The sequence below is a fragment of the Rousettus aegyptiacus genome, unplaced genomic scaffold (genome assembly GCF_014176215.1).
Source record: "Rousettus aegyptiacus isolate mRouAeg1 unplaced genomic scaffold, mRouAeg1.p scaffold_m13_p_13, whole genome shotgun sequence".
Classification (NCBI taxonomy): domain Eukaryota; kingdom Metazoa; phylum Chordata; class Mammalia; order Chiroptera; family Pteropodidae; genus Rousettus; species Rousettus aegyptiacus.
The window spans coordinates 2,584,193-2,601,431 of record NW_023416288.1 but is presented as its reverse complement, the minus strand read 5'-3'; the positions used below and the strand labels follow the sequence as shown (position 1 = coordinate 2,601,431).

Below are 17,239 nucleotides of genomic sequence, written 5' to 3'. Positions count from 1 at the left end.
GATGAGAGCTGTGGCCATAGTAGGAGGAAGAAATCCCTAGGATTAATTTTAAGTATTTTAAGATTTTAAAGATATATCGTTTCAAATTAAACACACACACACACACACACACACACACACACACACATCTATAAATGTTGGGGTCTGTTTACATATCTTGAGAATTCTTTGCAACCACATTAGAAAAGAAAGGGAGAGAAAGGAAAGAAATAGCACTTTTTGGAAACTGTATTATTACTGTATTATTAAGGAATACACTTTTATGACTGTTATGAAACCCAGGCTGGGTTCACGGTGATAAGCTGTGGAGGTAACTACACCCTGCTCTGGACTTCCTAGTTACAACCACTGTCACCTACCTCGCTGAAAACCCAGACTCAGGACCCCACTCACAATACCTGCCCTCCTATTCCCGGCAGATGCCAAAGCCAACTCTGTAGGAGGCTTTTTCAGTAAAGACAACTTTGTCTTCCCAGAAGACAAACCCTCTAGTTTGCTTTATGAGGCAGATAGCAACTCCAAACCACAAACAGGCCGGTTCCTGCTCAGGCCTCAATATAGCTGTATTTTTATGTTTAAATTTTTGATACACTTGGGATATATTTAGACTAAGGAACTGAGGTAAGGATCCAATTTAATTTTCTTTTCACATGGCTACTCAGTTATCTAACCACATTCACTGTCTCAACCAATCAAATCTGCTTCTTTTAAATGTTACTTTGAATATATATTAAATCTGTAGATGTATCTGAGTTTAATTACTCTAGTCTACCTAGTTCTGTGCCAATATCAAATTGCTTTAACTGCTATATTTCTATAATATACTTTAATATATATTGAAATTAACTGCCTTATTAGTCACTTTTTTCAGAATTTTCATGGTTGGTTTTACACCTTAACTTTCCCTCATTAACTTTATGATCTGCTAGATAAATAAAAAAAAAAATCTACTGGTATTTTCATTAGTATCAGCATAAATTTACACATTTATTCAAGTTTTGTACACTTCTCAATAGCATTTCAAAGTTTTCTTCAATTTAAAATCTTTGTTTCTAGGTATGTTCTTTTTTTTTTAACCTTCTATATGAAAGATTTTTCCCCCATTATAATTCCTGTCTATTGTCTGCATATTGATTTTTGTAATATTAATCTTTATCTTGTATAACTCTCATTCATCAACCCCTTGAGTAGAAACAATTGTATTATTGACAAAAACTCAATTTGGCTACCTCCCTTGTAATTTTATACTACTTATTTCCTAATTTTGTTTGTATTACAGTATATCCAGAACAATGATAAATAGTGGTAATAAGTGTGGTCCTCTCTATTTTGTTCCTGACTCTAAATGAAATGCTTCTAGTATTTCATCATTAAATAAGACATTGGCTTTTTATTTGAGATTTTCATATTTTGTCATATTACAATATTTTTACGTTTTGTAATGACAGTATTCATACTTTAGTAGAGAGTTCTTTTAAAATTAGTAGTAATTTAATATGGTCAAAATAATATATAAATTGAAATTTATTTATTCATTCATTTTATTTAAGATTCTCCAACTTGGGTCATTTAGGTTGTTTACAATTTTTTTCAGAATTACAAATAATGTCACATAGCACATCATTATGTGTAAGAAAGTGCTTATAACTTTTTCTGAATTTGTATTTCCTTGGAAAAGACATCAACTCCGAGAACTACTGACAAAGGGTGTTTGTGCTTTACTTTGTTGAAGAATACTCTTCTCTATCACTCTAGACTCTGCCAGTGCTTTTCAGTATTTGCCCTTGAGCTCATTCCTGCTGGCTCATACTATCAGGAGCCACATTCCAGCTTTGCTTGAAAATACAGGAGTAGGAAGGGCCTGGAAGTGGATCGTGGGCACTGGGCCTGCATGAAAGGCTGAGTTCTGGCCCAAAGCACTTGGTCTACAGAACAAAAGTAGCTGGTCATGAAGTGGCCCCAGAGCTGTAGCCTCTGAGGTCCCAACATTACATGAAAGATTAGTGCGGAAATTTTATTCTATTCTCTAGTTAAAAACATTCTGTTATTGAGTAAAATAAACTGTTTAAAATCCACCTATATAATATCAGCTGGCCATTTCATCTCACAGAATTCTTGTTTCTTTGCTGAAAATTTCCCCATACCTCCTAAAGACACTCAATTCCTTGATGCATTATCAATCAGCCCATTTTTTTCCCTGTTTCAATATGTGTATCTGGTACAGTATGTGCAGGAGAAGCCTGACTAAATTTCTTGAGGAAAAAAATCTGCCACTGGTCCCATTAATTAATATAATATAGGAAGGAAGCTAGCCAGAGAAGCTGGGAAGTGGACAAAGCTCATACCTCGTTACCCTCCCTCCCTGCCCTCAATCCCCATCTAACTAGAGGACCAAATAGGAGTAAAGTGGGTCTGGTCTAGCCTTGGGCAAGCTGCTCAGAGGCACCAGGTTGTTGACCTCAGATATAAGGGTACAATGGTAGAACCACAGGAAGTAAATTAATCTAAGAACTATATTCCAAAGAATCCAGAAAGCAGAGGACTGGAATGAACAGAGTAATGAAGAGGACAGAACTCCTCTTTGGTCAGTAACAGAATAACAGAATATTTAAGAGTCAGGAGAGAAAAAGGAATCAGATAGGCAACTTGGCAGCTCTGAAGCAAGATTCTGAAGACTGCTCCCTGATAGCCTGATAGTGCTGTTCTTTTATTTATTTTTTTAAGATGAGATAACATCTTGCTTCAGAGCAAGATTTAATTAACATTAAATTTATCATTTTAACTATTACAAGATATATAATTTAGTGGTTTCTAGTATATTCACGATATTGTGCAACTGTCACCAATATTGAATTCCAGACAACTTACATCACTCCCGAAAGAAACCCTATACATATTATCCCCATTCCCTCTCTCTGCACCCCCTGGTAACTGCTACCTTCTTTCTGTCTCTATAAGGATTTTCTATTTTGAACATTTCATATAAATATAATCATAAAATATTTACGTAACCTTTCGTGTCTGACTTCCCTCACTCAGCATGTTAAGATTCATCCATGTTGTAGTATCAGTACTTCATTCCTTTTTGTGACTAAATCATATTCTACTATCTAGTTTTGAATATATGACAGACATGCGTTTCTGAATCCCACCGGCATAGTTGAAAGCAAAAGCTAAACTCAGTCCTTGTTGGTGTGAGTGCTCCTTGAGAACAAATGGAATGGAGTTGAGAATATCTTCATGAAACTGTGCAGTTTTAATTTTGATGACCTTGGATCAAGTTTTTTGGTGGTAAATTCACAGCAAATTCTGTGAATAACTTGGGAATTCCAAAATCTCACTTTTAAACATCAGGAGCCAACCTAAGCAGCATACTGCATACAAAAAAAGCCTTTATTATCAAAGCTAGGGAAATACTGGCCCAGGTTCAGAAAGGAGATTGGCAGGAGAAGGCAGGAAAAGAAACAAATCATTCTGAATGAGGCTATTCTTGCTTGAGATCCTGTTAAAATTACTAGGTGACTTTGGAGTTATACGAAGCTAAAAATAAATGCAACTTATCCCTGGGATTGATCGATTCAGCAATAATTAAAAACCTTGCATGACAGAGTGGGTTTATCCTGTTCAACAGTTCTCACGGGAAAGGCCAATGTGCCCAGCCCCACATATCCATTAAGCAAACTAAGGGCGTAGCCTGCATCCACGAGATAAGTGCTATGTGTTTTCCAAAGGCCAACATTCAGGTGTCTGATATCGTTTCTTACTAAGTCAACAGGAAGATGAGGGCAGCAACCGTCTATGAAGACAGATCAGTATCATGATCAAGTATGACACCTGGCGGCTGACCAAGAAGGGACATAAATATTATTATTCTTCAAATATTCAGAGATTCGCATCACATAATAAAATATAAATTAATGAAATGCCTTTTTTTTGACCCTCAAATTAGTGAATGACTGTATAGAAAAAATCATAACATGTTTGGGAGAATTCTAGAGAAGTAGAATAAAGATGATAAATTAGTACCATCTTTCTACAGGGCAATTACGCTTTGTTATAAAAAACCTAAAATCTAGAATTTCACACTCCCCTTTAAATCAGTAATTCTTCTGCTAAGATTATATTAATGAAGTAATCATAGATGTGTGCCAAGATTTAGCTACCAATGTCATAAAATTACTTATAATACCAAGAAATGGGAATGTAAACATTCAGAAAGAGTAATAGTTCATAAATTAGGATATATTTACATATTTAAATATCTTTTGCTATGTACTAATAGTGTAGAGATATACATTATTTTTTGTTCACTTTATATAAATATTCTGGTTTACAAGGAAAAAAACAGTCCTCACAAAAAATATACCATGCTGTAAACAAGGCAATCTCTGAGGGAGTACAATTATGATGGAACTTTCATTTTCTACCTGATTCCTTCCATGTTGAAACAAAACAGACCAACTTCAATTTTAATTTGATGGGAAAATTCACAGAGCCAGCTGGACAGCACAGGAACTGACTACAATATTGTAGATACTAAAGAGAAGGCAAGACCTTCTGTGTCCCACGTCCCACATCCACATAATTTGGGAATGCCTGAGCCCTGGTCACTCCCCTCATTCTTCAGCGTTCCTGGTCAGCTCACTGGCCCATTTCCCACAGAGGCTGTTTTAAATCGTGACACTCTTTTCAAGTTCCCTTTCCAAGTCTTGCCCACTTCGCTCTCAGTAGATGATTCCACATTCCATGTAACACACAAAGAAAAAGAGAACAGGCCAGAACCCAGGAACACCATCATCTTCAGGCGTCTCCTGTTCTCGTTCAAATGTGTCAACATTTGTATATATTTCTAGTAAACTCACGAAGAGATTTTCTCACTGCTTTTACTACTACATCATACCACTGCCCCAAAGTCAAGGAAGAAAGGGACTGGAAAATTCATTAGGATGCAACCAGGCGCTCAATTCCAACATTTCAAGTGAAAAATGATAGAAAATAAGCCAGATAGTAGGTGACTATGGTGTAAAGAGGAGATGCCATCTCAAATTCTATATGAAAATATAGAGGAATTATAAATAAATATACATATTTATTTTAAGTGGGGATAGGAAGCAAAGGTGACTTTTTTTTATATTTATATGCTGACTTTTATTTTTTAAAATAAATTTATTTCAGTTAGTTTCAAATAAAAGATGATTTTTTAATTATAGCATAATTAACATACAGTAAACTGTATATATTAAAAATGTTCCTCAAAAGTTTCCTCCTGCTCCTTTATTTCTCCCTCCCACCACTCCTTAACTCAGGGGCACACTAACATGAAAGCCTGAGTTTGTTTATTCCATATAGCTACAGAATTCATCCTTTCTCTTTCCCTTCACTGAGCTGATTGGATTCAGTTGCCCCTGTTCTCACTCCTCGGAATGTGGCAATAGCCCAGATCTCCAGTTTCATTTATCTTGCTTCACCCACAACCTCTAATCCTGCCTCTAAACATGACTAACTCTGTTTAGATTAAGGTCAAGTCCAAGATCCTCAATACGACGTACAGGACCCTTCAGGATCTGGATCTTGCCTACTTTTCAAACCTTATTTCTTGCTTTGTTCCCATGCAACTAAAGTACCTGCCAGGTACCAAATGTGCTATGCTTCCCAATTCCTTTCCAATGTCTTTTCACAAGCTGTTTTCTTGGCTTGGAACAAATAACCCTAGACCCTCCCCAGCCCTAGGAAACTCCTATTCATCTTTCTAGAATGTAGACGAGTGGTTCTCAACCAGGGGTGATTGTGCTCTTTGAGGGCAATGTCTGTAGACACTCTGAATTGTAACAACTAGGGAGGAAGGGATGCTACTGACATCTGGCAGGTAGAGACCAGAGCTGCTGCTAAACATCCTAGAATGCATGGGATGACCCCAAGACAGAGAATTATAATTATCTAGCCCAAAATGTCAAGAGACTGAGGAGCCCTGATGTAGATTAAAGCTGAAACATCCTATTTTCTGTGAAAGCCTTCCCTGGTCTGCCCCCCACGATGAGTCCCAGGCTTTGTTGTCAGGTCTACCTAACACCCCAAATATATCTCTATTTTAGTATTTATCTCACTGCGTGATAATTTCTGATTTACTTGTCTGCTCCATTACATAACTGCTTCAAAAGCAGACCATCTTTTTCATCTGTATATCTCCAGTGCGTAACAATAGAGCTCATTCACTGTTTTCTAATTAAATTTTAATAACATACTTAATAATAAATGAACAAAAGAAAGAAATGAAATCAAAACTTATTCTCTTGGCTCAACCACAAAAATCCCTTAAAAATTATTCAAGTAATACCCGTTTGCTGTAAAAACATCAGGCAAGACAGAAAGGAAAGAAGAAAAAAAAATAAACACCATCTATAAAGATGGAAGAGGTATACCCTATAAAGCAAATTTGGGAACTCTGAAAGGTGGTACTGGGATTTTTGCAGTATGAACCCCGATATGTACTCTCTACTTACTTGAGAACAGCAATCTCTTGAACGGTAATGGCCCTTTTATCTTTGGTTCCCATGTAGGAGAATATGTTTGGCTTGACTCTGGTAAGATAAAACAAAAGCAACTGAAGTTGCATACCATTAGAGATCATATTTCTCAAAAATGTTAAGATTCAAAGTAAAGAGACTGGAAATCCTAACAGAATAAGAGGAGAATAAGGAGAAATTTTATTTAAAAATGTACCCAGGAAAACATTAATATGCCAAAAAGTAAATGATGCCTGAACAACTCCTTCTTAGCAGTATTCAACTTAGAACATGTGTGGCTCTAAATGAGTAACACGCTGTTTAAAGGCTAGCCAGTAACAAAAAGGAAATGATGTACTTCCTGTCAATCACATGCAATTCATTACATAACCATGAAAGTAAAGAAAAATTCACTCCATACATATAATGTACCACTTGCAAATGTTACACCTTCAATTTTTAAAAGTTAATGATATGAAGTTTCTGTAAATATATGCTATTTCTTTGTATTAAAAAAGCCAAATGCTAAATAGTTTTGATATGAAAATGAAAGTAAGCTAGTCTACTGAGAAATATTTTATAAAAACTCCTCCACACTAATGGGAAAAACTCTGAGCGACTGACTGCCTATACTGCCTATACAGATCTTTGAGGAACTTCCTCCCCAACTGTCTATTTTCCCATCAGGAATTGTCTGTTCGCCCAGGCTCAGGTACAGACAAAGCACCATCAATTCTCCCCCAGAGAGCTAGCAACTAGAATAAAGTAAAATTACCTCATATAGTATTATGTCCTACAGGCAGAATAGTATTACCTGCAAATTTATGTGTTGAAGCCTTGACCCCTCTGTATCTCAGAACGTGACTGTATTTGAAGACAGAGCCTTTAAAGAGGTGATTAAGTTAAAATGAGGCCTTAGGGTGGGCTCTCATTCAATCTGACCAGTATCCTAGCAAGAGGAGGATATTTGGACACACTGAGACTCCAGGGGCACACACCAGGGGAAAGGCTACAGACAGAAGGTGGCCATTTGCGAGCCAAGGAGAGGCCTCAGAAAAAAACTAAACCTACCAACACTCTGATCTTGGGACTTTTAGCCTCAAGAACTGTGAGAAAATTAGCATTATTTATTCCACCCAGTTTGTGGTATTTCATTACAGTAGCCACAGCAAACTAACATACTGTGCAGCATGTTTAAATTGTGTTAAATATATATCAGAAAGCAAATTTCCATTACATGCAGATTTGCTGTGGTATCTGTACCGGTTCCCAAGAAAAACAACTCTTCAGCACCTGGCCCTTCCTCAGAGACCCAATTTCTGCTATATTTGTATTCCTATGAGAAAATCTGATTGGTTTCAGGTTTTCAATCTAGTCAGTTTAGTTTAGTAAAACAAACCTCTGTCACCACATCAAAGATAGGCTTTCAGGGAAGATAGATAATTTTTATGTTCAGCTGGATGGACTGATAACTCTACCATATGTGAACTAGTTACTTACAGAATTTTAATTTTGAATCATGGCCAATATCCAAGGAGGTTAAAAAAATTAATTCACCTATCGTCTATAAAAACTTTAATTGGGAGGCATATTTACCAACTGCCTATATTCCTGCTCTTTTCTCATTAGCATGGAAAGAGAAAATGAATTTCTGTGTTTTGTTTTTGCATAGGCACAAGAACAAGATACTGACCTTAAATATTTGGACAGTACATTAATAGCATCCATGGTGTCTTTGTTTTCCTTGTATAGTACAAAGTGGCAATAACTTCCCCTAGATTTTGGCCAAGAATGTTTTCTTGGATCTTAAAAAGAAAAAAAATTAAACGTTATATACACTTAATAAAAGTTATGAGTTTTTTCTTATGAAATTCTACAAGCTCATTTTTTGATAGAGAACCTCTGAGTGAGAAATCAGATCTAGACTGACGAGAAATATAGGTTAAATGGTTATAGCTGTGTGCACTATAGGTATTAAACTTTCTGTGATTGGACACTTAATATTATCTTTCCATATTTAAAATCAAAAGCTGAAATGTAGGTGGTGTGACAAATGACTAAGACTAACTAGTAATTTTCACACAGAGAAACACAGACAGGTCCACCATTCCCTGACGGAGTTACTTTACAAGCACAGGTCTGATGGGTGGGCCGACTGGCTCTCTAGAACACATGCAGTCCAGAGGCAAACAGCAGTCATGTTGGATTTTGCAGCCTTGCCTCATATCCCCAGGTGTTCACACACAGCTAAGGATGGATACCTTAGCTGGGAGGGGGATAAAACCTGTAAGGAGTTGCTTCAGTAACACATTTAGATTTTTCAAAGGTCACTTCCATCACAAACGTTTAGCCAATACTAGCTGGCTTACAAATGTCTACATGACAAAGAAAGCAGCTGGCATTGAAGATCTAACTGTCATTCTTGGCGGGGAGTGGGGGGAAGTGTTGAAAATTAAGCCAGAATAAATGTTAACTCCTGAGCTGCTGTTACTTCCCTTGTTTGACTTCATGGAAACTGATAAACATTTCAAGACTCTGGAAAACTTGATTTTTAAAACTGTTCTTTTAAGTGAAAATTTTAATTATCCTATAATTAGAAACATATTTAAACAATATTAAGGTTTATATTTAAGCTGCCCAAAGGGTGTTTTGAAAAAAATCAACACTTTGGGAAAAATATGTAAGTCACAATTTTACTTCCCAGACATTGTACAGTATTCATAAGTTTTGTGCAACACATAGCTGCAGTTGTTGTTTGAACACATCTAATTCATTTGATTTCTGTAACTCTATGAAAGAAAAACTGAAAAAATATTCCACACAATCCCTAGAAGTCTTATTTCAAAAACGTTCCTTTGTCCCTAAAAAAATCCTTCAGCATGAACTCATGCATCCAACTTCAGAAAAGTAAGAAACTCCTAGTACTGAGGTTATTTGTACACTAGGTTTTGTCAAAGCAAAAAACATTCTTGATAGGTTAGTGATTTAAGCTACAATGTAAAGAACAAATGAATCAATAAACCATTCAGGAAAACTGCCAGAGCACGAATGCTTAGCAAATTGCTTTTCCTTTCTGATAAATATGAATGTGTCTTTTCTGTCTTGGAAAAGTATTTCTTTGGCTCTTGGTGTGACTTCCTCACACTCATCCTCAGAAAACTGTGAATAGGAATATTAGTTTTGGTTTTATTTCTAGCTCACTATAGTTAAAAGCAAAATTATCTATACTTGGTTGGCACTTGTGACAAAAATCATTGGCATTTCATTTTATCTACATGAAACGCCAATCCCTCTTACCTGCTGCAGTTCTGACCTCTGTCCAAATGCACAGCATAAAGAGCACAAGAGAGCAATGTTTAATTTATAATAATAGTAAAGTGCTTTAGAGGTGAACATGCAAATGATCGCATGGAAAGTTTCTACTAAGGGCTTCTACAGCACCTGGTAGAACGTGGTGGGTTAACAGCCATGTAGACATAAGAATGGAATGTTGCAGAGGCAAACAGTGAACAAGTAGAAAACACACCTACAGGTACAAGCCTCCCTGTCTCAATCCCCTTACGATGGCTGGCATGTCAACTCCCTATCAAAGTCTGTACCTATTGGATGTAGCAAAAGATTTAAGACTGGATGCAAAATGCTTCCCCATCCAGAGATTTGTGTTCTCAAATATGAGAGGACATGTACTAAAATGCTCTTTGTGATTAACTTTTGGTGGTGAGTCTGCAAATAATTACTGTTTTGCTTTGTGTTTTACAAGTTGCCTGTACTGAGATATTTTTTGAAAAAATATGAAAAATTATTACAGAAAAGCTCTTGAATCAATAGACTAAGAGACTTAAGAGATGATTTAAGAGACTTATCCATTGAATGCAATGTTCTGATCTTGTTTGTATCATTATTTGAACAAGTCATCTGTATGTAAAAGACATTTTTGAGACAATCAGGGAAAAACTGAACCTGCACTGGGCATTAGATATAAAGAAATTATAGCTGATTTTGTTGGATGTGATAATGGTTTAGGGTTTAGTCCTTATCTGTTTGATACACACTGAAGTATTTGAGTGAAATGAAGTGCTAGATAGAATTTTCTTTAAAACACTCAAACAAGAAAAAAAAGTGAGAATAGATCAAACAAAACAACAAAATGTTAATAATCTTAGAAGGCAGTTGATGGGTACATAAAAAGTTAAAAAAATACTTGTGATAAAAGTTGATGAAGTGTAGCTATATTTTTCCTTAACTACTCCTTTAGTACATTCAGAATTAACTATAATGGTAAGAAATAAATGAAGCCACAAGACTAAAAAACTAAATGCTATTATACCTTAAGAGAAACCATGACAACCGTGTATAAGTCTTGGCTCACAAGCATGCATCTTTTATTAGCAAATCCGAGCACTGAACATGCATATAATTATCTCCTCTGTAAATAACAGATAGAGGGATTCTTTTTTTCTAAGTACAGTGAGTATATAAAATAGTAAGCATATGCATTGATTAACTGGGAATATTCTGAATAATGGAAAATCAATGATCCTCAACTTATTTAGGGAAGTTTGTTAACTCCAAGTCCTTAGATTGCTAAGTAGAATATATGTAGCTTTAAAATTTCAGTGAGTTTAAAATAATTTTCAGACATTTTTGAGACATTCTGGTTTAAAACGCTAATGCAAAGAATTCTCAGGCTGAGATAATAGGAAGCAACCTTCTGATGGTCTGATATGGCAGCTCCAGTCCAGTACAAATAGAAACCAAATAAAAGAAACCATATTCAGGAAGATTCATGTATCCCGCAGAGACCCTCATGAATAAGAAAGGAAAAATGTTTGTAGCTTGAGAAAGATGACAGGATGGGGTAGCATGCAAAACATTCTTTCCTTCTTATTTCAAAGCCATTGCCACACAGGCCCCCTTGCACACCAACCTTTCAGCTTCCTCAGGGGTCCTGCTTCATCCATGATCACTCTCCTCTCAGATTTTCACCTCCCTCTGCACTGGCTCTTTCCTTTCAGTATATCAATATGCTCAGAGCATGACTTTCACTTTAAAAGTCAAACCCATGTCTCCTCCTTAACAATGTTCCTTTCCCCTCTTCTCCTCTTTACAGCTTATTTGAAAAGGCAGTCTGTATTTACTGCCTTCCATTTCAACCTACTGTGAAAACTTATTTCCAGTCTTATTCCACTGAAACTGCTCTGGCAAAGACACAAATGACTTCCGTGTTGCTGAAAAATGAAGGACATGTTCCAGAGTTCTATCCTGCTGGAACTGTCTGTAATGTTTCCCTGGCTAACCACTTGGATTATTGGACTTCCCTCTTCCTGTGGATTCTAACACACTAGTCTCCCCTCGAGAATTTCCTCTTTATCTGTCTGGCTCTTCCTCCTGAGTTTCTGTGGATTTCTAACTCCAGGTATCATTCCTCGGGACGATTCATTTCAGAAAAGTAGGGAGAACCTCTAACATACCACATAGCAGAATTTTGTTTTTTCTACTTGTCCTAAAAAGAAGTTCTTAGAGGTATTTGTAATGCACATAATCTATCTCAAAACATAAATCAATTTACCTAATTACATGGTTTATAATAATTACAGATAGTTGCAGAAAAATACCATATGTATGCTCTGGTAGATAAATCAATGTGTCTTATCTATCATACTGGATTAACGCCCAAAATAACATCTAAGTTAAAATAGTAGGTGATTTATGATGTTTGGGCACCATGATTCAGAATCTACTATGCCTATTTTTTAGGATTCATGACTCTATTTGAAAAAAGTTTAGGTTAAGAATATTGCAAATCTGCTAGATAATGCATGACCCAATTTACATCAAGGTTTGGCAGTAAAGGGACTCTAAAAATATCATAAATGTAGACTTGCAAAGAAGCTTTAAAAGTTAAGTAATTCAAGTGCTAGGCGAGGGGCCCCAGGAGGAGAAGCTGTCATTGGTATTGGGTTCTATGCAGAGGCATGAACAATAATGTCCGGATACCAGCTCTCCCCACTTTTCCAATGGTGTTTACTTTAAGCCACTCTCAGCTTACAGGTGGGGAGTCAGATCTGTAAAAGAGGAATGCAAACTCTCAAGTGCCAGTCTGGGTCCATGAGGAGGTAGGACAGAAGAGCTCAGATGGCAGACCTCTAGTCCATCCTCATTAAATGCCACAATGCTTCAAGCTCAAGAGGCTTAGGTCTCTATGCAAGCATTGATCCAATCTGACCAATCTGATCCAATGCTCTTTTTAAAGTGAGAAATTAATATTTTACTGACCATGTGCAAAGGGAAATGGGGAGGGGTGGTATATGTCACACAGAGTTCAGAATCTCACTTGGAAATTCTTAAATTTTTCATTTGGGAAAAAAAGGTGGGTATGGCCCAAATATAGAAAATGTGGATAAAGACAGAACATGAGAGATCTAGCACCACTTGCCTGAGGAGAAAGAACAGGAAAACTGTAATGGTGGCCTTGGTCTATAAACACCCTAATTTCCCTCTCTGCAGATCATCAAACCTGGCATCCTCTAAGAAATAACAATCACTTCCAAGAAGTAACCGATCATTAAAAAAAATACAGGTTTTGCCTTTTCCAATCTAGTTCCTCTTGACCACACTTAGCAGAACAAGACCCTGCCTTTTCTTCTTGCCTTTGCGAGAGGGTGGCTGGCCAACACGCACTGCCTCTCTACAAGGAACATCTCCCTAGCGGCCATTCTCAACCTGGGTTCCTTTAGAGAATTAAGACTGAACACACCAAGGCATCTTGTAGAGGCCTCTACATCTAGAATTGTTACCAGCTATATGCCAATTTGGGAGAATGGAAAAAAGAGCCATTCAAATCATTTTCCACTGGGCTTAATTCTTTTGAACAATCCAGTCTAAGACTGGTTGTTAAGGTAATATTTTATGCTGCGACTCAGAAAAAAAGAGCCTACAGTAATCAGGCCTTTAGTCTGTGGGTTGAGAAGTGATTAACAACTAGTACCCTCAAGAAGTTCCAGAATAAATCATCTCACTTCTCTTTTTGGTATGCACTGAGAAGTAGCCTCCAATTTCTACCTTCTTCTCCCCAACTGCTTAAGGTTTCCCATTTTTGTATTACTATCCAGACTTATTAATTTCAATATATTATTTTCTCAGGCACAGCTACACCTTATTTCTGTTCCCATTTTTCTTATACCCTGTCATTTCACTAGAACCACAGTTACAAACAATTAAGGCTTCATCGATTGACAGCATTAACCTAAGAGAATACTAACAAAGCATTAATGATTTTATCAGTTATTTGTTCTACAGTCTTGGAGCTTTGCTCTAATAAATATATCTAAAAATAACTCTTCACAAATGTGGGCCATCACTGGTAGAGGAGAAGCGTGAAGAAATAACTTTTTCCTACTGTAACTTTCATTATAGTTTTATCTGCTGATTTGACAGGTAAAAGAAAAAAATTATCTAATATTTTTAAGGTTATATACAAATAGAAATTTTCATGGCTGTAAAAAACATCTTAAAGCAAATACCAAAGAGATGCACTGACAATACACTCATTTCAAATGAATGATACACAACAAAAGATGGGCTTGGACAGAGGGGCGTTTTTCTGTATCTTCCATGTTTTTTATATGTGAGTGAAGAAGATACTCATAGTTAGAAAGCAGCAGTTGTTTCAATATAAGGACTTGGCAGAAAATATGCTACTGAGATAGGTGACAAGCATTTTCTATTCACCTGAAAGCTTTCTTTCCTCCATTAAAAAGAATGAGCAATATCTTTGCATTTTCTTCTTGAATTGCCGCTCAGCCACTATGCTCTTTAGGTGACATATCAAATTCCCAAGACGCTCACTCAGGCACCACTATAATTTCAGTAAATCTTTACTCATATAAAAGACCCAAATGCCCCCTATCAGACGGTCTATAGGATTGCTCTGGCATCTGAAATGATATCATTCACCTTCTTTGAAGGAGTGACATGACAAATATCCTTCTCTGAACAACAGTGAAGTACCCTTGAACATGTACAGGCAAGGAGAAGGAGGAGTAAGACCTGTCTCTCATGGCTGTCCGAAAGAAGAAATGCCAGGTCACTCACATACTTACTTGCTAGAGCCTTTTTTCCAGCTGCATGGTAGGCTACAATATATTTCTTTCCCTCTCTGTCCTCTGTTTTTGTCTCTAATCCTGGAAACAGAGATTTAATTGCTTGATGGATGACAGTTCTTTTTTCTTTGGTGTCTTCGATAACCTATTAAAAACAGAGATAATGATATTACTAATTTAACAAACATTAAATAGAGAACTCTATACTAATTAATGAGTAAAAACACTACTCATCTTATTGCTATGTGAAATAATAAAAGTGTATTAGTACAATTTCAGAAATCTTTCAGGGCTCTGCAACTGGCAGATCCTAAGAGCCTGTTTACTGAGTATTTCCATTTGCCAGGCATGGTACCAAGCACTTCGGAGATGCTCCCTCAGGGACTCAGCAGGACAAACACTTTATGGCTCACAGAGGGAAATGGAGGCAAACTGGGCATCAGAAACTCAACTCCCTCAAACAGTCCAAACTACAACTGCCTCATAATGAATTTGATTCCTTACTGAATTATTTTATAATGATGTTCTAGCACATTTGTTCATAACAAAAAAAAATCAACATCAAGAAAGTGTAAACTTATTAGTTACATGACTTTTTCAATTTTTGAATGTGTCTCACACTAAGAAATACATTTTATATCTGGATACAATAGCCAGAAATATGTATGTGTATAAACTTTATTAAAAGTTAAAAAAAATTATAAAGCAATACTTACCCTTACTATGTGCAATGCACTGTTATTTTCTATTTTATTTTATTGCATTAAAAAATATTTAAGATCTACTAAATTGATTTCATGACCCACTAATGGAATACGAGCTGAAAAACACTAAGATATTTTATTTTATTAAAATTACTGGAGTGACATTGGTTAATATAAACAATATTTTAGCAAAATGAAAAACATAAAAGAAAACAAACTACATTATAATTAGAGAAAAGTGACACTTTCAAATAAAAAGCAAGTCTAGACCTAGAATTTACTGAGAGCCCTGCATTGGAATCATGGTGTATGTATATGAGCAAATATGAATCCCAAAATTCAGAGAGTCCATCCTCCTCATTTTACAGATGAGGATACCTGACCATGGTTCATGCCCTTTAAAGGTAAAAATGTTCACTAGATGGGATAACTAGAGTTTGTAAGATGATACAAAATATTGCCATACCATCTAAGTAGTAAAAAATGCATATTATGGGGCTGAAATATACCACTGCATTGCACAAATAAGGGAAACTTGGACCATCTTTCTGAACCATTCTTAAAACCAATTCTTAGGAATTTTCTGTTTGACAATACTGAAAATCTTATCTGTGGGGTAATTCAAAAATTGAAGATCCCTAAAATTGCTAAAATATCACATACTTTTGGGAAGTTTTGGTGGGAAGAACAGAAGAAGATAAAGAGTGGAGGCGAATGATTTCTGAAAAGTTGAACTGTTATTAATGATAGGAGACAGAGGGGGAATTTCAGACACCCCCAAAGCAGCAGGTTGTTAAAATATGCTACAAAATGAATGTAACATAAACTTAAAATTCTAAAAATCTCATGCTGCAACATTCTTAAAACTCTTGTAACACATCACCTTTCCATAAATGTCACCTAGACCTGCTCTGTCTCATACAGCAACCACTAGCTACATGTGGCAACTGAACACTTTAAATGTGGCGAAACTCAGATGTTCTAAAACAGCTTAACAAAGGATTTAAGGACTTAGGAAAAATAGAAGGTAAGACATCTCATTAGTCATTTTTAAAATATTGATTGCATATATTGAAATAACACTTTGAATGTATTTATATAAAAGAAATATATTAAAATTAGTTTCACTTGCTTCTTTTTACTTCTGAATTGTCAGAAGATTTAAAATTAAACATATGGCTCACATTATAATTGCACTGAACAGCACTAATTGAGAATAAAATTTTTGAAACAAAAGCTGTAAAAAAAGACATTTACTATTCTATTTAATAGCCAAGCTCTCCTTTTCTTGACCTGAAGTAGACTTAGGTTGAGCAAAGAAACACTCCCTTACCTCCTTCCCCTACTTCCTTTTCCCTCCCGGAGCCCCATTTGAAACCAAGAGGCTGTTGAAAGTATAGCCAGGGCCAGGGCCTCCTTGTCAGGGCCACACACCTGTTGTCAGGCTGTGGGAGTCCATTTCTAGTAGACAATCAATATATGATATAATGGTCACTATGAGGTTCAAAATGAGAGATTTCTTTGTTGATTTGTGGTCATATGAAATATTTTTAAAAGAAAAAAATAACTTTTCTGGATACTAGTTATTTGTCACTGATAAAAACATTTTTTTAGTGAAATGCCCTTTTAGATCAATTAGGACATCATCATCCTTTCATTAACTACCATAATTTTTCCAATAGATACCTATTAACATACACCCAAAAAGAAGCAATCAAAACTCTATAAAACCTTTTAATATATTTCTGTACTATTACCTCAATGGCAACACTGGTTTCCTTATTTTTAAAAAGCTGGAGCTCTTCTAAATGCTGTTTTTCTTCAGTGGTCAAAACTGTAAATACATCTTCTGAAGGGTCCTTTAAAATAATCATAAGAACTCTCAGTGAGTCATGCACAGAATTCAAGGCTGTTAAAGCTCTAAATTTCT

At 36.0% G+C, this 17,239-nt stretch overlaps 1 protein-coding gene across 1 annotated transcript in view; it reads right to left on the bottom strand.

The window, feature by feature from the left end:
- Window positions 1–17,239, bottom strand: part of PUS7 (pseudouridine synthase 7) — a 47,254-nt gene that overhangs the window by 17,340 nt on the left and 12,675 nt on the right. Inside the window, exons 4-7 of the mRNA XM_016145897.2 lie at window positions 17,067–17,168; window positions 14,606–14,750; window positions 8,197–8,308; window positions 6,501–6,578 (exon numbers count right to left, since the gene is read on the bottom strand). Of these exons, the coding sequence (XP_016001383.2) occupies window positions 6,501–6,578; window positions 8,197–8,308; window positions 14,606–14,750; window positions 17,067–17,168 (437 nt within the window). The remainder of the gene's footprint in view (window positions 1–6,500; window positions 6,579–8,196; window positions 8,309–14,605; window positions 14,751–17,066; window positions 17,169–17,239) is intronic.